A 19,882-nucleotide genomic window follows, 5' to 3' on the forward strand; every position below is an offset into this window, starting at 1 on the left:
TCATTTTACAACTATCATGGCAAAACATTAACATTTTACTGATACTGATTGGCTAAAGAAAGCTCGTGAATTCCTCGTGTTCTCCTCATGTTCTTTCCTATGACAAACAATTGCCTACGTGCTGGGCCCCCATGCCTTGTATATCTGAGATAGGGTCTCTGCCAGACATCCTGTTTTTACATTCCTGAGGAGATTAGGACTTTGTGTTAAAATTGTTTACCCAGTGCGGTTTGCCGACAACTAAGATCACACCATTCCCACAGTTCACTTAACAACCGTGTCACTAACTGAACAATGGCGGGGATTCACTTAAAACCACAGCGGCAAAAAAGTTTGTAAAATGGGGGCAAAACTCAAGTTAACAAAACTTCTCTCTTAGCAACATAAGTGTTTGGACTGATTGGGGTTATAAATCAAGGACTTCCTGTATTTGCTTCTAACTGGGTAGCTGGTCGCCTTAATTTCAGGGACCTCCGAGATGTATATAGGACCATTGTTTATGACTGTTTTTCATACTTACGACCACTGCAGCATCCCCACAGTCACGTGATCAAAATTGAGGCTGTACCCGGGGCCACGTGATCCACTTTTGTGACGAACAAAGTCAACAGGGAAAGCCGGATTCATTTAACGACCGTGTGACTTGCTGAACAATTGCAGTGATTCACTTAACAACTGTGGCTAGAAAGGTCGTAAAACGGGGCAAAACTCACTTAAGAAATGTCTCACTTAGCAAGAGAAATTTTGGGCTCAATTGGGGTCGTACGTCGAGGGCTACCTGTAGTAAACATGACGCAGGGATGAACACAACTTAGGAGTTTTATTATGAATGAAGAAGACGGAGGAATGGAGGGGGCCTCTCAAAGACCAGGGAGAAGGTGCAGTTTTGAAGGCCACCTGACCATCTTCACTGGGGGGCTTCTTCCAGGCATGCGTGGGAACCTCTGGGACAGATCAGGCCACGCGAGAAGGAGCAACTTCTCACGCAATGCGGAATCTTCTGATTGGGTTAATGTGAGCGATGGTCGACCCGCCTCCGGGGAGTAATTTTCTCAGCTTCCTGAAGAACTTGCGGACTTTCCGTTTGACCCGACGGTTCTGGAAGGGAGATGAGAGAGGGGGGGGGGTGAGTCTTCCTTGGAAGAATCCCGAGAGACCAGAAGTTCATTAAGAGTCCTTCAGATGGTTTTGACAAGAGGAGGAGGAGGAGGAGGAGGAGGAGGAGGAGGAGGAGGAGGAGGAGGAGGAGGAGGAGGAGGAGGAGGAGGAGGAGAAGAAGAAGAAGAAGAAGAAGAAGAAGAAGAAGAAGAAGAAGAAGAAGAAGAAGAAGAAGAAGAAGAAGAAGAAGAGGGAGGAGGAGGAGGAGGAGGAGGAGAAGGGAAGGGAAGGGAAGGGAAGGGAAGGGAAGGGAGGAAGGAAGGATGCCAGAGATGGACAGGATCACAGGGACTAGAGCTCACTGTTCTAGAACTCACCTGTCTTCCAGGGATTGGCCCAAAGTCACCCATCTGGGTTTTATGTCAAAGGTGGGACTAGAACTCCCTGCCTCTAGGGGGGCTATTGATGGGATACGTGCAGGAAAGGAGGATGAGGCCACACGAGAAGAACTGAGACCTTCAAGCAAACCTTCTCCAGATCTTCTACAGGGGACTTCCTGCTATCTCCGCACTCAGATATTCCTCAACAGATGCTCTAAAGCCCAACCTAATACGGCTGCCCCTTGGCCCTTCCATTGTTTAGCTGATGGGACATAGAATCCTACGACTGGAAGGGACCCTAGAGGTCTTCTAGTCCAATCCCCTGCCCAAAACAGAGACCCTTCACTATTTCAGACAACTGGCTGTCCAATCTTTGGTGGAGAACCTCCAGCAATGGAAAAGCTCACGACTCCTGACAATTACATCAAGACGCCAATTACAAAACGGCAACCCACCCACAACGAGCATCCAGACTTCATAGGCGCTAAAGCAAACCCCTCCCCATTTTTTTTCTCTCTGCCGTTGTAACTTTGATCAGTCACTAAGCGAATGGTTGTAAGTCAAGGACTACCCTTAATGCCACGGAAGGGATTCGTGAGCCTGAAAAAGGAAGCTTTTTCCAAGAAACTTACTCCTTGAGTGATGGTGTCACACTTGATCTGGAGGATGGGGGATCCGGGCTGGGCTGAGGAAGTTCCAGAACATTCTTTCACCACCTGTATCCAAGAAATAGAAGACAAAGATTTGGGTTTGGGTCAACCACAACCTTGTGAGGTAGGCTGGGCTCAGCGACAGTGACGGGTTCAAAATCAGGCAGTAATTTTTAGCATCTAAAGCAGTGTTTCTCAACCTTGGCCACTGGACGATGTGTGGACTTCAACTCCCAGAATTCCCCAGCCAGCAGAGCTTTCACACTTTACACACACACAACACAACACAACACAACTGGCTCGCCCACAATGTAAAAGCAGCTGTGCTAGACCCAAAATGGCCCCTGCAACAAGCAGGAACCTCACACAGCCACAAAAAGCCCAAAAAAACAGCTTTCACACTTTACACACACAAAATGCCACATACAGCTTTGTGAGATTTTGTGTGTTTGTGTAGTTAGAGTGAAACACTACAGAAACACACTAAATCTCAGAAAGCTGCACAAATATTATTTTATTTTATTTTATTTTTATTTTTATATAAAAGCAGCTCAATTTAAAACTTCCTAAACATTAAATAGCTAGGACTAAAAAAAGAACAACTAAAAAAAACCCCAATTAACTATTTTTTTTAAAAGCTCCCAAAGGGGGAAAAAAACTTACCCAATAGAACAGGGGTCTCCAATCTTGGCAACTTTAAGACTTGTGGACTTCAACTCCCAGAATTCCTCAGCCAGCTTTGCTGGGAGTTGAAGTCCACAAGTCTTAAAGTTGCCAAGGTTGGAGACCCCTGCAATAGAAGGTACAAGGCAGGCAGGCAGGTAGAGCTGCTCACCGATGAGCTTGATTGCAGGCAGGGAGATTCAGTTGCTTGCTGATGCAATGGATTGCAGGTATTACAGCAAGCGAAACAAGGAGGCGTTGGGACCAGCAGCTAAGGTAAGCAAGCTGGAGGCTGGAGGGGGTGGGGGCAGGGGGGGTCTGACAATCCAAGCTGAGTTGCCTGATTAGCAGGCAACTCAGCTGGGATCGTCAGAGCTTGGATCGCCATTTGAAAACGGTGAAAACTGAGAGGAGCATAAACGGGTCTAGGACTGGAGAAGAGAGACCCCCTCCCGGAATATCTTGGCGGCTGTAGAGGACCTGGAGGCCCCCTGTGACATTCAATGGAGGCTGGGGTTCGGATTTGTTATCCCGAAAGAACTGAACTATCTGAGGAAAGTAGGGCTGGGGGGCGACGGAGGAGTTTTCCGTCGCATAGATACCAGCCCTTTTTCTCCTCCCCCTCCCGGGTACTGTGTCCACCTAAATGGGCTTATCATTTGCCCTGATTGAGGGAATTTTCTCTCTCCCCTCCCTTTTCTTCCCCTCTTCCTTCTTCCCCTTCCCTTCTTTCCCTTTTTCATCGGGACTTACTCGAATGTGACCTTGAGTACAAGACTTTGCCAAGGATTTTCCATCTTCGCCCCTGGCGTGACTCATAGACTGACTGATAGACTGATAAATCTTTCCTCCGACCATGGTCAGCCAAACTGATGCAACTGTTGAGGGGTCCTCTATTACATCATGACTCTTGTCTGTGGGAGAACTTTTTCAATCTACGGCCCCGTGGGGTTCCGCCATGAGAGGGCGGGCCGGAGGTCGCCCCCATTGGAGGAGATAATTTAGGACCCTCCTGTTGTTGTGGGAGGACAGTAGAGATACCAACAGCACATCGGTGAACAAATGGCTGTGTTACATCTTTTGTGAAGTCCCCTGTCTGAGCTTCGGGCCTCCATCGCTGCATTTTGGAGATGTATACGACTGCAGATCTTCTTGCGCTGCGAGATTCCCCCTTCTTGCAGATGTGGCCCTCCTCACTATCGAGGGCCCACCTCAAGGACAGGTTTTGGGTCCCAGAGAGGTGGCATGTGAAAACGAGGGGATTGAGGGGTTTTCTATCGAAATTTTTAGTCAAATTTTTAAGGGGTCCCAGGGAGGGGGAGGGTCAGATTGGAATTCGGGCTGTGGGTATGGGGGATAACCCACAAGGGGGAGAGTCGGGTCTTGCAGTGAAGCGCGGTGTGGGGGGTGGGGGACCCGGGATCGAGGGGGGGGGTTAGAGCTTGTCCGGATGGTTTTTTGAACATCAGTACTGTAGGTGAGAGGGGTAGTTATGGCGGGAGCAGGGGGCCATATCGTGTTAGGGGAGTGTGCACTCGCTGTCTACGAGTGGTGGTGTGCTCTGGCCCCCAAGGCTCTACTCGCTCCTCAGGTTGCATAGACCCTCAGGACCCAGGCCTTCAGCTGATGCTGTGCAATGCCAGGTCCGTAGTAAATAAAGCCCCCCTCATTTGTGATCTTGTTCAGGAGAGGGGTGCGGACCTGGCAGGTATTACGGAGACCTGGTTGGGCCAGGAGGGAGGGGTTCCCCTCGTTGAAATGTGCCCGCCAGGTTTCCAAGCATTCCATCAGCAGAGGTCACAGGGCAGGGGCGGGGGGGTAGCGGTTATCATTAAAGAAGGTCTGAGACCGAGGGAGGCCACTGTTCCTCAGACGGCCGGCTGTGAATCCCTTTTTGTGAAATGGGGTCATGGGGTTCAGATGGGTTTGCTGATCACGTACCTGGCTCCCTGCCACATGGCAACAGCCCTGCCCGAGCTACTCAACGTCATCGCTGCGGTGGCGGTTGATACTCCTCGGCTTATGGTCATGGGGGATTTCAACCTGCCGTCTGTGGGTGCGACATCTGAGATGGCTCGGGAGTTCATGGCTTCCATGACAGCTATGGACCTGACCCAGTTAATTCATGGCCCTACCCACACAGGGGGAAACATGCTGGATCTGGTTTTTGTCTCTGGACAGTGGTTGAGGGATCTTGAGATAGGGGATATAGTCATCGTCAGATCACTCTCTCCTTCGTCTTGACTTTCGAACCGCTGCACCCCACCGCAGGGAGGTGGAGCCGGTAAGATGGTTCCGCCCCAGGCGCCTGATGGAACCTGACAGATTCCAGATGGAGCTTGGGCCATTTCCTGAGGTTCCGGCACACGCCTCGACTGGAGACCTGATGGCTGCCTGGGATAGGGCGGCTGGGATCGGGTCGTGCCTTTGCGGCCTCTGACCTGGCGCTGATCTCAATTGGCTCCTTGGTTTACCGAGGAGCTGAGGGAGTTGAAGCGCCGGAAAAGATGCCTAGAGAGTAGTTGGAGGGCCAGTCTTTCTGAATCTGACCGGACACTAGTAAGTTCCCACATTAGGACTTACCTAGTGGCGATAAAAGCAGTGAAATGTAGCTATTTTGCTGCTCTTATTGCGTCATCAGATAACTGCCCAGCTGCCCTCTTTAGGGTGACCCGCTCCCTGCTCCATCAGGAAGCGCGGGAGGACCCCTTGGAGGGTAGAACCGAGGATTTTGTTCAGTATCTGTATGACAAAATCACTCAGATTCGGGAAGATTTGGACTCTGACTGGGTAGTCTCAGGGGGAGAGACAGGGGCAGGTCTTGAGAATGTTATCTGGGATGAGTTTGAGCCTGTGACCCCTGAGGACGTGGACAGGATTCTGGGCAGACTGAACGTGACCACTTGTTTATTGGACCCGTGTCCCTTCTGGTTAGTGCTGGCTTCTCGGGAGGTGACACGAGGCTGGCTCCAGGGGATTATAAACGCTTCGCTGAGTGAGGGTGACTTTCCCGCCGCCTTGAAAGAGGCGGTGGTGAGGCCTCTCCTCAAGAAGCCTTCCCTGGACCCGGCAGTGTTGGCAAATTATCGTCCAGTCTCCAACCTTCGCTTTGTTGCGAAGGTTGTTGAGAGTGTGGTCGCGCAACAGCTCCCCCAGCACCTGGATGAAACGACGTATCTGGATCCGTTCCAGTTGGGCTTCAGGCCTGGGTACAGCACGGAAACGGCATTGGTCGCGTTGGTTGATGATCTCTGGAGGGCTCGGGACAGGGGTTGCTCCTCTGTCCTGGTCCTGTTAGATCTCTCAGCGGCTTTTGATACCATCGACCATGGTATCATGCTGCACCGGTTGGAAGAGTTGGGGGTGGGAGGCACTGTGTTGTGGTGGTTCTCCTCCTTTCTCTCTGACCGGTCGCAGTCTGTTTTGACAGGGGGGCAGAGGTCAACCCCGAGGCCCCTCTTATGTGGGGTGCTGCAAGGGTCGGTCCTCTCGCCCCTCCTGTTCAACATTTATGTGAAGCCGCTGGGCGAGATCATCCGTGGTTTTGGGGTGAAGTACCACCAGTACGCTGACGACACCCAGCTGTAGATCTCCACCCCGGACCACCCCAACGAGGTCCTTGAAGTGATGTCCCAGTGTCTGGAGGCCATGCAGATCTGGATGGGGAGAAACAGGCTCAGGCTCAACCCATCCAAGACAGAGTGGCTGTGGTTTCCGACGTCCCGATATAGTCAGTTGGTGCCATCACTGACTATTGGGGGCGAATCATTGGCCCCCACGGAGAGGGCTCGTAACTTGGGCGTCCTCCTGGATTCACAGCTGTCTTTAGAAGAGCACTTGACGGCCGTGACCGGGAGGATTTTTCATCAGGTTCGCCTGATCCGCCAGTTGCGTCCCTTTCTGGATCGGGACTCCTTACGCACGGTCACTCATGCCCTCGTCACCTCCCGCCTGGACTATTGCAACGCTCTCTACATGGGGCTCCCCGGAGGCTCCAACTGGCGCAGAGTGAGGCTGCGCGGGTGGTAATGGGAGCGACGTGGCATTCCCATGTAACGCCTCTCCTGCGCGAGCTGCACTGGCTCCTGGTGGTCTTCCGGGTGCGCTTCCAGGTTTTGGTTACCACCTTTAAAGCGCTCCATGGCTTAGGACCTGGGTACTTGCGGGACCGCCTACTACCACCAATAGCCTCCCACCGGCCGGTACGCTCCCATAGAGAGGGACTCCTCTGGGTGCCGTCGGCCAAACAATGCCGACTGGCGGCCCCCAGGGGGAGAGCCTTCTCTGTGGGGGCACCTACTATCTGGAACGAGCTCCCCCCGGAGATACGGAGGATCCCGGATCTGCGCACCTTCCGCCGCGCTTTAAAGACCTTATTATTTCACCAAGTGGGCCTGGCCTAATTTTCTCCCTCTTTTATAAAAGATTTTTAATTTTTAAATATCTTTTAGTATTTTATACATTCAATTTTAAAATTGGTTTTAAATAGTTCGGGGTTTTAAATTTGTCGGGGCCAAAATTATTTAATTATTCTACTTTTAAATTTTGTATGGATGTGTTTTATTGTTTGGCTGTGCACTGCCCTGAGTCCTTCGGGAGTAGGGCGGTATAGAAATCGAATAAAATAAATAAATAAATAAATAAATAAAAGGAAAAAAAGGCTCTGATGATTGCGCGGCTCAGCTGAGCATGGGGGGCGGGGGCAGGGATTTTTGCTACCTGTTCTCCGCCATCACTACCTACTCGCCCGAGCCGGTCGGAACCGGGAGCATTTCACCCCTGACTCTGGGACTCTCCGTCCAATTCCTTTTCACCACAACACCACACAATCACAGCACACAAGAACTTACTTATTTGGGAGTCAGTTGATCCACTTTGGATCGCCATTACAGGTAGTCCTTGCCTTACGACGGGGGCCAGAATTGCTAAGCAAAGCAGTTGCTAAAGGTGAGTAGAATCCAGTTTCACGAAGATCTTTTGGGCCACCGTTGTTAAGTGAATCACCACATTTATTAAGTGACTCACACGGCCATGAAGCGAGTCCAGCTCTCGCCATTGACTTTGCCCGAAGTTTGGTGATCTCGTGACCCTGGGACGCTGCCACCATGGTAAATACAGGCAGTCCTCAACTTACGACGATAATTCAAGCAAGAATTCATGTTGCTAAGCAAGGCAGTTGTTAAGTGGAGCTTCGCCCTGTTTTACAGCCTTTCTAGCCACAAGTTGTGAATCTCTGCAACTTTTAGTTGTTAAATGAATCCAGCTTTCCCCATGGAGTTGTCAGGTCGCAAAAGGGGCTCACATGACCCCGGCATACTGTGACGGTCATAAATGTGAGTCAGCTGCCAAGCATCTGACTTTTGATCACATGAACATGGGGATGCTGCAATGGTCATAACTGTGAAAAATAAGTCTCTTTTTCTGTGGTGTTGTAACTTAGAATGGTCACTAAATGAATGGTTATAAGGCAAAGATTACCTTACACGCTAGTTGCAAAGCAAGCAAATGTTGATCAAGTCAACCGTGGGGATGCTGTAATGGTCATAAGTGTGAGGACCAGGAATAAGTCACTTTTTTCAGGGCTGTTTGAATGGTCACTAAACGAATGGTCATAAATCAAGGGCTCCCTGTATCTGCTCCAAACTTAGGAACTTAATTCTCTGTCCATTCCCAAGTCCAAAGTATCAGATCTTAAATATAATAAATAAAAATTAAAGAAGTACAGACAGTCCTCGGCTTACAACCGTTCATTTAGTGACCGTTCAAAGTTACAACGTCGCTGAAAAAAGGGACTTATGACCGTTTTTCACACTTACGACCACCGCAGCATCCCCAGGGTCACGTGATCAGAGTTCAGGAACTCGGCAACCAACTCATATTTACGACAGTCGCAGTGTCCTGGGGGGGGGTTCATACAATCCCCTTTTGCGACCTTCTGACCAGCAAAGTCAACGGGGGAAGCCAGATTCACTTAGCGACCACGTTACTAACTTAACAACTGCAGGGATTCATTTACTAAGAACGACGTTACTAACTTCATAACTGCAGTGGTTCACTTAACAACTGTGGCTAGAAAGGTTGAAAAAAACGGGGAAAAACTCACCCTGTGGTTGTAAGTCGAGGACTGCCTGTAGAGAGGGAGGGGGGGTTTCTCCACCCCTAGAGTGATTTTCTTGAGGTTCTCCCCCCCAAAACGAAGAGGGCAGCAATGAAAGAGGAAGCGTCACTTACAGAATTGTGCAAGACAATTTTGTGTTGAATTGTTTATTTTTTTTCCGGTTGGCCGTTTGGAGAGAAACAAGACAAGAAAACTTACCCCGCCTTCCTTAAAGTCACAATTGTCCAGGTTCAAATCCCCGGAATTTGGACACGTGGTCTCCTTCAGGATCAGTTCCAGCTCCTGAAGATCTGGATTCGAAGGTTCCTGGAGCCAAACAACCCCAGCAGAGGGGAAAAAAGCAAGTAGTCCTTGTTTAGCGACCGCTTGCTTAGTGACCATTCTGAATTACGTCCGATCTCCCCAGAGCTACTTATAACGCATCTCCTAAGCTCTGACTGTCAAATCTCACACCCTGCAGACTGGGGGGTGCTTGGCAACTGATTCACATTTACGACGGTTACCATTGCCGGACTGTTAATTTTTGATGTTTTCTGCCCGTTTCTGGGAAAATTGGATTCACTTAAGGACCATGGCATTCGCTTAACGGCCGCTGCACCCCCCCCCGGCAAAATGGGGCCCTCAACCCGCTTAATCACCTTCCCCACAAATGCAGCTCAACCGACTCACTTAATGACCTTTCCCACCCCTGAAAATCATTATGGTCGTAAATTGAGGACTGCCTGTAAATTCCAGCCATTCCGCGATGCAGATGTTTGGGACTGGGCTGGTTTGGGCTAGCTGAACATCTGGGTTAGAAAACGGGGGTCCCAAATTTAGGGGGATGGGGATGGGGGTTTCAAACTTACCCCAGCTGGCGGAGATTTGACTTGCAACAGCCGGAAGGCAGAATCCAGTCCCGAGTTCCGATTATACAGCTCGACCGCTGTGGAAAGGGCATCCTGGTCGCTGGGGGTCTCTCCCTCCGCAGTCCGACTGGTGATGCTCAGTGCAAGGCCGAGCATCAGCAGGAGCCTGGCCGAGCTGGTCTGCATGCTGTGGAGATCTTGGGGTGCCGTGGCACAAGTGACCTCCAGCCACTTTCCCCCTGCCTTTTTATAAATACCCTCCCCCCTCCCCAGCCCTTCCCTGGACCCTCTCGTGATTTCTCATTGGCTGATTCAGCTAAAACACACACAAAAACCCCCACACCACAGGGTGGGTGGATTTCCAGAAAGGGGTGTTTGCTCAGAGGAGGGGGCACGGACCGGAGAAGGAAGCGGGGGGGGAGGGGGGAGAGAAGGGGGTTACGGACTTCTGCTTTTTGGGTGGGGGTAGGCTGAGAAAGTCTCGCAATAAGCAGGATAGGAAGCAGCATTGGGGACGAATCTGGGATGGTTAGGTATATAGTTCCCATGTCATAGATCTGATTCTTTCTTTCTTTCTTTCTTTCTTTCTTTCTTTCTTTCTTTCTTTCTTTCTTTCTTTCTTTCTTTCTGTCTTTCCTTCTTTCTTTCTTTCTTTCTTTCTTTCTTTCTGTCTTTCCTTCTTTCTTTCCTTTTTCTCTTTTCTTTCCTCCCTTCCTTCCTTTCTCCCTCTCTCCCTCCCTTCCTCTCTCTGTCTTCCTTCCTTCCTTCCTTCCTTCCTTTCTTATTTTCTTTCTCTTTTTCATTCTTTCTTTCTTTTTCTTCCTTCCGCTCTCTTTTCTTTCCTTCTTTCCTCCCTTTCTCCCTCTCTCTCTCCCTTCCTCTCTCCCTCTTTCTTTCTTTCTTTCTCTTTTTCTTTCTTCCTTCCTTTCTCTCTTTTTCTTCCTTTTTTCCTCCCTCCCTCCCTCTCGCTTTCTTTTTTTCTTATTGTCTTTCTTTTTCTTCCTTCTTTCCTCTCTTTCTCCCTCTCTCTCTCTTTCTTACTTTTTTCTTATTGTATTTCTTTTTCTTCCTTCTTTCCTCTCTTCTTCCCTTTCTCCTTCTTTCTCTTTCTCTTTTTCTTCCTTTCCTCCCTCCCTCTTTCTTTCTTATTGTCTTTCTCTTTTTTCTTCCTTTCCTCTCTCTCTCTCTCTTTCTGTTTCTTTCTCATTCACTCTTTCTTTCCCTCCCTCCCTCCTTTCAAAAATAGACAGGACAAGGATGCTATAAGGTCTCTGCCTTGAGCCAGGGGTTGGACTAGAAGACCTCTAAGGTCCCTTCTATCCTACGCATCTATATTCTTCTCTCCTTCCTTCCTTCCTTCCTTCCTTCCTTCCTTCCTTCCTTCCTTCCTTCCTCCCTCCCTCCCTCCCTCCCTCCCTCCCTCCCTCTCTCCCGTCTTTCCTTCCACTTCCTTCCTTCCTATCTTCTTTTCACTTCCTCCCTCCCTCCCTCTCTCGCTTTCTCTTTCCCTTCCCTGTTGCAAAATTAATTGTGATGTAACTAGAACATGAAAATCATCTTAGCAGCAAAACACGATTTCACAACACAGATCCGGCACCCTTGAAGACACACGGGGTCCTCCACTTACAACAGTTCATTTCTGAAGCTACCGCAGCCCTGAAAAAAAGGGGACCTGACTGTTTTCCCACACTTACGACCATCGCAGCCTCCCATGGTCACGTGATCAGAATCCGGATGCTCAGCCACTGACTCATATTTATGACGGTCGCAGCATCACATGATCCCCTGTTGCGACCATCTGACAAGCAAAGGCAAGGGGGAAGCCAGAACCATTTAACGGCCCTGTAACTCACTTAACAACTACAGCTTTGATTCGCTTAACAGCTTTGGCAACAAATGTCATCAAATGGGGCAAAACACAGTTAACGAATGTCTCACTTAACAACCAAAATCTTGGGCTCAGTTGTGGTCGTAAGATGAGGACTTATGTAAGGATCTCATATCAGAACTGTCAAAGGCTCCCTAAAGTCTGGCCGGACCCCACTGTCCACTGAAGCTCAGGGTGTCTGTTCTTGCCACCACCTCCATCTCTTGATGGCCAAGGCAGGGTGATTGATGGTCAGCCCCCAAGGCCAAGAATGACCCAATCCTCGGTCAGGTCAACTTCTCCATTCCTGGTGCAGCTCCTTAAATCATGTCCTTGGCAAAAACTGGGCTGGGTGAACAGAAGGTGCTTGTTCTGTCCCCGTCTCACACATGCACACAAACAGACAGCCGGGGGTTAAATAAACTGGCAGACAACCAATTCTTCCGATAAGACGCTTGGCAGCAACCCAGTAGCTGCTTGCCAAGAACTTTTACTCAATAAACAAAATACACACAGTCAGGGATTGTCCAGTTCGTAAAATAAATCCAAGGCCGATAATGTTGTTTCCAAAGATGCAGTGTGACTCGATAGTAGTTAGTTTTGTCCGTCACAGAGTCTGAATGGCCACCTCACCCTCTTTTATACCCTGTGGGGTGAGGTCCAGTGACTCAGCCTAATCTCTGGCACGCCTTTTCTTCTGTTGCGCGCGCTTATCTCTGCGACGCTGCCGAGGATCCAGCCAAGACTCATTACCCTCATCACTGTCCACCTGTGATTGCGTGGACGTGCTTGGTCCCGGCCCTATCTCTTGCCCTTCAGCGGACACCGAAGGCATTGCCAGAGAGGAGGGTCCTGGAGAGGGAGGCCTTGCCAACTGCTCTCCTTCTCTCTCGGAGTCCTCTCCTGCCGATGACACAGGCTCAGGTAACGGAGCCACAACAGTGCTTCATAACTGGAACAGACCAAGGTGACCTTAACAGATCTCAGTGGTGAAGAACGCAACACCAGGAGCAGCCAAAACAGAGTTCCTGGGACGTCCTCACACCCTGGATGGAGAAACCGATCATTTCCTACTTCAGATCTCTGAACCCAACTCTGGGTTGCCCAACACATCCCTTTTGCAAACAGCGCCCCTCAAGAAGGAAGTTCAAAAGTTGGCCAAATATGATGGAAAGGAGATCTTCAACAGAACATTTTCTTCAGAGGAGAAGACCTAAGACCTTGTCCTGGGTCAGGCCACCATCAACTCATCCCAACTGGCTGATATGACTGATGACTGGATGGTCAAAGAGGCAGGAAGGTAAAGCTCTGGCCCACAGGCCCAGGTACTTCAAGAAACCTTCTCTCCATCTTCTCAAATTCCATAAGCTTAGAAGAAACCATGTTCCTAACCCAAGGTGAAGCCATGATCCCCCCCTCCCACTGAGGATCAAATCAGAAAGAGGTCCCTGCAAACTCTTCACCTCCTATGTCTGGACACCATGCAACAGTAGGTCAATCTGTCTACACTGCCACTGAAGAAGTTCTAGAGAAGTTTCAGTTGGTCTCCTGGAATCCATCCAATGTTGAGACTGTTCAGGGAGATACAGGTAGACCTCCACTGATGACCACAATTGGACTGAGAGGTCCATCCCTAAGTGTGGCAGTTGTTAAGTGAGTCATCACAAGACTGTACTCCATTTTATGACCTACTTGAAGGGAATCAGGTGATTGTTAAGTGAATTTAGCTTCCCCTATTGACTGCAATTGTCAGAAGCCAGTTGAGAAGATCACAAATATGGACCGTAAATACATACCGTTTGCCAAGTGTCCAAATTTGGATCACACGAACGTGGAGATTTTCTTACAGTATAGTCATAATATGATTATTGCTTATAAGTCACCTTTCCTTCCTTCCTCCCTCCCTCCTCCTTCTTTCTTTCTTTTTTCTTTCTCTCTCTCTCTCTCTCTTTCTCTCCTTTCTTTCTCTCTCCCCTATCTCTCCCTCCCTTCCTCCCTCCCTTTCCCCTTTCCCCTTCTCCTTTTCTTTCTTCCTTTTCTCTTTCTTTCTCATCTTTACCATCAAAAGCGTTTCCTTCCAAAGTAAAAATAAAAATGAAAAGACTGTGGTCCAAATGAGATTTTATTATGCAATTCGGAACGTATCAAAACAAGAGGTAAAAAAAAAATCACATGGAATTAGTAAGATGCAAGCAAAGTCTTGAAGCTGTCAGAGATCTCAGGAATGGAAGGGATATCCCCTCTCAACACCCCCCTATCTGCCAATCAGGGCGAGGGCCACACGACCTGCAATCTTTGCGACTCTCCTCCAGCGAATTCTGGTGATCCGGTTCAGCTGAATCAAGAAGATTTCATGAAATCAACTGGGGGAATTTCCATTCAGGCCCTCTCTTAAAATACCTATAGAGCAGAGTTTCCCTAAGTCGGCCACTTTAAGACAGGTGGACTTCAATTCCCAGAATTCATGCTGGCTGGGGGATTCTGGGAATTGAAGTCCACCTGTCTTAAAGTGGCCAAGATTTGAAGATCCTGCTGTACAGTATACAGCCATTTTTTAAAAAACTTCATCACTTTAAGACGGGTGGAATTCAACTCCCAGAATTCATGCTGGCTAGGGAATTCTGGGAGTTGAAGTCCATTTCTCTTTAAGATAAGTAACCACAGATTTTGTTATCTAAACCAATTTTTAATTATTATTTTTTTAAAAAAGGAAACTTGGCTACTTTAAGATGGGTGGACATAAGATGGATGCTGACTAAGGAATTCTGGGAGTGGAAGTCCAGCCGTCTTCAAGTGTTTTGGCTTTGAAAAACACTGATCTAAACACCCCCAGACTGAATATAGGCACATATTACCATGTTTCCCCAAAAATAAGACCCTGTCTTATATTTTTTTGAACCCCGAAAAAAGCGCTTGGCCTTATTTTCGGGGAGGTCTTATTATTTTGGGGTGTGTAGACGAAATCAGAGGAAATGGCGGGGACCAGCTGTGCATGCATTTAAATATTTTTGGGGAGGGCTTATTTTCGGGGGGGTGGGTTATTTTTTATTTATTTTTTATTTTTATTTAATTTGTATACCGCCCTTCTCCCGAAGGACTCAGGGCGGTGAACAGCCAACAATAAAATACATACAAAATTTAAAAAACAGAACTAAAATCGAATTAAATCATTTGGCCCAGACAGATTTATTTTAGTGCATGCGCTCAAAAGCCCAATTGGGCTTATTATCAGGGGATGTCTTATTTTAGGGGAAACAAGGTAAATGCATATTTAATTTAATCTAATCCAAGAACACCAGATTGGTTATGTAGGATAACAACAATTTTAGAGAAAAAGATCGTTGGAAGATAAATAATATTTACACCTGACTCAAACAGAGCTTTGATAGAATCGGAAACTGGGGTGGAAGGGCTGAGTTGCCTGTATTCTGGTCACGTGTTGGTTTGTTATAGACCATGACTGATCACTGATGGGAAGCTTTGATCTAGCCATCAATCATGGTTTGCAAAGCACAGGAGCTGGATTGACAGTGTCCTGAACGCACCATTGTTTCACAAAGACATGATGACTTAGTGCATTCAGCGGTAAAGATGTTAAAAAATGTTGATTAATTGCCACACAAAGGATTTTGAGTAGATTTTAGGTGAATGCAATACAATTATATTCTCCCATTATATCATGTTTATTACATTACATTACATTATTATATTATAATTATATAGCAATATACCAGTAAAACTTGACCACAATTGAGCCCAAAATTTCTGTTTGTTAAGTGAGACAATTGTTAAGTGAGTTTTGCTCCATTTTACTATCTTTCTTGCCACAGTTGTTAAGTGAATCCCTGAAGCTGATTAATTAATAACCTGGTTGCTAACTGAATCTGGCTTTCTCATTGACTTCGCTGGACAATAGGTTGCAAAAGGGGATCGCATGACCCTGGGACACTGTCATAAGTATGAGTCAGTTGCCAAGTATCTGAATTTTGATCACATGGCTATGGGGATTCTGCTAACGGTCGTAAGTGTGAAAAGCGGGCCTAAGTCACTTTTTCAGCACTGTCGTAACTTTGAATGGTCACTAAATGAAACGTCCTAAGTCGAGGACGCCTTCCTAATTTAAGGAAAAGGAATTAGAAACAAAAATTACCTCTTGATTAATGTCCTCACACCGGATGCTAAAAATCGGGGGCTGTTGTTGTGCCGAATAGATTCCGGAACAATCTTTATCCAGCTGTCCAAGGAAATAGGAGGAGGGTCAGCCATGGAGAACAGGCAAAGGTTGCACTTCACAGAGAGAGAGAGGAGGGGTCTCTATGGGGGAGCCACACCCAGAGGGCAGGAAAAGAGGCAAGATGGCCACTGTGGGGATTCCCAGCCCCCAAGAGAAGGCCCTTTTCCTGGTCAGGGGCCACCACACCTCACAAGCAGCAAGGGACCCTACTTGGCAGAGACCCCCCCACCCCCACCCAGGGAAGTCAATTCAAGAGGGCCTCAGCTGGACCCCCAGCTCCTCCACTCCTGAGGACCTTCAGAACAGAAGGAGGGAGTTGGGAGGGACCTTGGAGGTCCTCTAGTCCAACCCCCTGCTCAAGAAGGAGACCCTCTACTATGAGATGTCTAATCACTTCCTGAAAGCCTCCACTGATGGAGCAGGAACTCAAGCAGGAGACCCTAGGCCAGGGTTTCTCAACCTTGGTAGCTTGAAGATGGGTGGACTTCAACTCCCAGGGCTGGGGGATTCTGGGAGTTGAAGTCCACCCATCTTCAAGCTTCCAAGGTTGAGAAACACTGCCCTCTGCCATTTCAGACGAATGGCTGTCCAGTGTCTTCTTGAAGGCCTCCAGTGATGGAGCACCCACAACTTCTGGTGGCAAGTCGTTCCACCGATTAATTGTCCTCCCTGTCAGGGAATTTCTCCTTGGTTCTAGATTAGTTCACATCCACTACTTGTCCTGCCCTCCTGGTGCTTTGGAGAATAGTTGAGGCCCCCTCCTCTTTGTAGGAGGCCCTCAAATATCGGAAGATGCTCTCATGTCACCCCTAGTCCTTCTTTTCACTAAATTAGCCATCCCCAATTCCTTCTTCAATGTGTTTTAGCCCCCTAATCCTCTTGGTTGCTCTTCTCTGCACTCTTTCCAGAGTCTCCGCATTTTTTTTTTATACTTTGACAATCACAACTAGATGGACAAGTCCAGACTGATCACAAACAGGGACCCCGGAGTGGTTCAGCTGGAGACCCCCACTTCTAACTTTCTGCTTCGAACTTTGAAGTGGGCAGGACGTCCACCAACCAACCCCGAGGAAAGCAGCCAATGAAAACAAGCCGAGGATGCCCTAGAGAAGCTCACCCCATCTTCTTTGAAATTGCATTGGGACAGATTCTGCCCTTGCGCGGAGGGACACACCGTCTCCTTGACGGAGAACTTCAGCACCTGGGCAGTTTTGCTGTTGGGGTCCTGCACGAAGGAAAAAAGAGACAGAAAAAGGAGACCGAATTAAACCCCAGGGGATTTCCCCAAGCCCCCATCCTTGCTCCACAAAAGCCTCAGCCTTGGGAAATCCCAGCAGCAACTTTAAATCTTCACTCCTTCCTCCAAACAAGCAGCTTTCTCAGCAGAAAGTGGATTTGCCCGGGAAATAAGGCAAATTGTTCCACGCAATGAAAAAAAAGAGTCTTTGCAGCAATTCTGTGACTGCCATTTTTTTAAATTGCAATCTCCGGTGTGAATTTCTCCACAATTTTGCATTTTTTAAAAAAATTTAATTTAATTTTTTATTTATATGCCGCCCTTCTCCGGAGACTCAGGGCGGCTTACAATGCGTTAAGCAATAGCCTTCATCCTTTTGTATATTTATACAAAGTCATCTTATTGCCCCCACAAACTGGGTCCTCATTTTACCCACCTTAGAAAGGATGGAAGGCTGAGTCGACCTTGACCCTGGTGAGAATTGAACTCGCAGTAATTGCAGGCAGCTGGAAGCTAAATACTACCTTTAACAGTAGCATTATAAAAGTCGTTCTGTATTGTTTTATATTATTGCTAAATGACATAAATCAATACAGTGGTGGCCTTTTGGGTCATTTGGGAGGAAAGGAAAGGGAAGGGAAGGAAAGATGGAGAGAGGAAAGGAAAGGTGGAGGGAGGAAAGGGAAGGGAAGGGAAGGAAAGGAAAGGAAAGGAAAGAAGGAATGAAGGAAAGAGGAAGGAAAGGAAAGGAAAGGAATGAAGGAAAGGAAAGGAAAGGAAAGGAAAGAAGGAATGAAGGAAAGGAAAGGAAAGGAAAGGAAAGAAGGAAAGGAAAGGAAAGGAAAGGAAAGGAAAGGAAAGGAAAGGAAAGGAAAGGAAAGGAAAGGAAAGGAAAGGAAAGGAAAGAAGGAAAGGAAAAGGAAATTCTGCCCCACTGATATTAAAAGGATGCAAAGACCCCCAGGGCAGGGGAAACCCAATGGCTGGTGGGGAGCAGTAGAAGCCTTGGGATCCCACCACCCCTCCCTCCCATGGGGCCAGGAGCCCCCCCAATCCCCCAAGACTTACCCAGTTTGGCTGGGGTTCAGCCTCCAGCAGGCGGAAGACAAACTGCGAGGGTTTCTGCTGGTTGTAGAGGTCAACGGCCAAGGCGATGGCCTGCTCGTAGGTCAGGACTTGTGTTTGGGGGGCTGCGGCAGCCAAGCCCAGGAGCAGCAGGACAGCCCAAGCAGTGGTCATGTTGCTCAGATGTCTTCTCCAAGGGGGAAACTGAGTCGTGCTGGAGATGCCACTCGGGGCTGCCCTATTTATAGCCCGTCTCTTCCTCTCCAACAGGTGGCTTCCACCCATCACCACCACCTGCCCCCCCTTACTTCAGGAAATGTGGGTTTGGGGTCCAACCGACCAGGGAGGGGGGAGAAGACGGTTGGAGGGCTGGAGGAGCCCTGTCGAAATCCCTCTTGTGCAACAGAGCATTCGGGGAAGCTCCCGGGGGTCTCTGGGTTAGGAGGGACCGGAGGGATGAGGGGGGGTCTCTGTTTTAGGGGGGAGACCCCACCAGAATGGGGCAGCCAAGCAGCCCATCAATTGGAAGAAGCTGAGTTGGGGGGTTTAGATCAGGCTTATGGTTTCTGTTGTGCTTGTTTGAAGTTTATTTTCTTTGGATTAACATCTCTCATTCTCTCTCTCTCTCTCTCATCTATATCTATCTATCTATCTATCTATCTATCTATCTATCTATCTATCTATCTATCATCCCTCCATCCATCCCTCCATCCATCTATGATCCATCATCCATCTGTCCGTCAGTCAGTCTGTCTGTCTATCTATCTCTATCTCTTATACACATCTGACCTCTATTATTTTTTACAAATATCTCAAGACAGTGAACATATCCAACTCATTTTCCTCCTCCTATTTTTCTCCACATCCCTGTGAGGTTCTCAGAGAGGGACAGGCCCAAAGTCACCCAGCTGGCTTTCCTGCCTAAGCTGGCACTAGAACTCCCAGTCTCCTAGTGACCGGCCCAAAGTCACCCAAATGCCCTTCATGCTGAAGGCAGGACTAGAACTCATCAAATGACGTTATAACCAGTAGCTTTCATGGGTTTGTTAAAAACAGATCACGCCAAACCAATCTTATTTCATTCTATGACAAAGTGTCGTATACTATGACATTCTATGACATCGTCTACTTAGACTTCAGTAAGGCATTTGACACAGTAGACCACAACCGATTTCTGGGTAAGCTAAGAAATGGAGGATAGACAGCATCACCGCCTGATAGATTTGTAGCTGGCTGACAAACTGTACTCAAGGAGTTGTCCTTAATGCTACTACATCTGTATAGGGCAGGGGTCTCCAACCTGGGAGTTGAAGTCTGCCAGGCTTAAAGTTGCCAAGGTTGGAGACCCCTGACACAGGGGGAAATAAACAGTGGGATACCACAAGGTTCAGTCTTACGTCCAGTACTCTTCAATATCTTCATAAATGACTTGGATGGGCGAATAGAAGGGGAACTCATCAAATCTGCAGATGACACAAAGCTGGGAGGAATCGCCAACACCCCAGAAGATAATCTCAGGATCCAAAAAGATCTTCACAGACTTGGACAATGGGCCTTATCCAACAACATGAAGTTTAATGTGGAGAAAAGCAAAGTTTTACATTTAGGCAGGAAAAACCAAAGGTACCCATGAACATGGGATCAAAATTCAAGTGCTTGGCAACTTATGACCATTGCAGAGTCCCAAGGTCATGTGATTGCATTTTACGACCTTCTGACAAG

At 48.1% G+C, this 19,882-nt stretch overlaps 2 protein-coding genes across 2 annotated transcripts; both read right to left on the reverse strand.

Moving 5' to 3' along the window:
• Positions 1 to 801: 801 nt before the first annotated feature.
• On the reverse strand, positions 802 to 9,989 carry LOC117656350 (cathelicidin antimicrobial peptide-like). Its single transcript, XM_087893209.1, has 4 exons — positions 9,758 to 9,989; positions 9,108 to 9,215; positions 2,111 to 2,194; positions 802 to 1,098 (listed from the first exon to the last, which is right to left on the reverse strand). The coding sequence occupies exons 1-4, from the start codon at positions 9,941 to 9,943 to the stop codon at positions 982 to 984; spliced, it is 495 nt and encodes a 164-aa protein (XP_087749335.1). The 5' UTR covers positions 9,944 to 9,989; the 3' UTR covers positions 802 to 981.
• A 3,744-nt stretch (positions 9,990 to 13,733) lies between these two features.
• LOC132709807 (cathelicidin-related peptide Oh-Cath-like) lies at positions 13,734 to 18,424 on the reverse strand. The gene is made up of 4 exons (XM_060684664.2): positions 18,164 to 18,424; positions 16,976 to 17,083; positions 15,775 to 15,858; positions 13,734 to 13,959 (listed from the first exon to the last, which is right to left on the reverse strand). The coding sequence occupies exons 1-4, from the start codon at positions 18,332 to 18,334 to the stop codon at positions 13,879 to 13,881; spliced, it is 444 nt and encodes a 147-aa protein (XP_060540647.2). The 5' UTR covers positions 18,335 to 18,424; the 3' UTR covers positions 13,734 to 13,878.
• Between the last annotated feature and the right edge of the window lie 1,458 nt (positions 18,425 to 19,882).

Source organism: Pantherophis guttatus, chromosome 4 (assembly GCF_059756535.1).
Source record: "Pantherophis guttatus breed Tessera chromosome 4, ASM5975653v1, whole genome shotgun sequence".
NCBI classification, from domain to species: Eukaryota; Metazoa; Chordata; class Lepidosauria; order Squamata; family Colubridae; genus Pantherophis; species Pantherophis guttatus.

What these genes read in the sequence shown, in the direction of transcription:
- LOC117656350 (XM_087893209.1), bottom strand. Translation starts at nt 9,943, where the DNA reads ATGCAGACCAGCTCGGCCAGGCTCCTGCTGATGCTCGGCCTTGCACTG. An exon ending in TCAAATCTCCGCCAGCTGGG is followed by an intron (nt 9,216 to 9,757) that starts GTAAGTTTGAAA and finishes GTTTGGCTCCAG; the next exon opens with GAACCTTCGAATCCAGATCT. An exon ending in GTGACACCATCACTCAAGGA is followed by an intron (nt 1,099 to 2,110) that starts GTAAGTTTCTTG and finishes TCTCCCTTCCAG; the next exon opens with AACCGTCGGGTCAAACGGAA.
- LOC132709807 (XM_060684664.2), bottom strand. Translation starts at nt 18,334, where the DNA reads ATGACCACTGCTTGGGCTGTCCTGCTGCTCCTGGGCTTGGCTGCCGCA. An exon ending in CTGAACCCCAGCCAAACTGG is followed by an intron (nt 17,084 to 18,163) that starts GTAAGTCTTGGG and finishes TCCTTCGTGCAG; the next exon opens with GACCCCAACAGCAAAACTGC. An exon ending in GCAATTTCAAAGAAGATGGG is followed by an intron (nt 15,859 to 16,975) that starts GTGAGCTTCTCT and finishes TTCCTTGGACAG; the next exon opens with CTGGATAAAGATTGTTCCGG.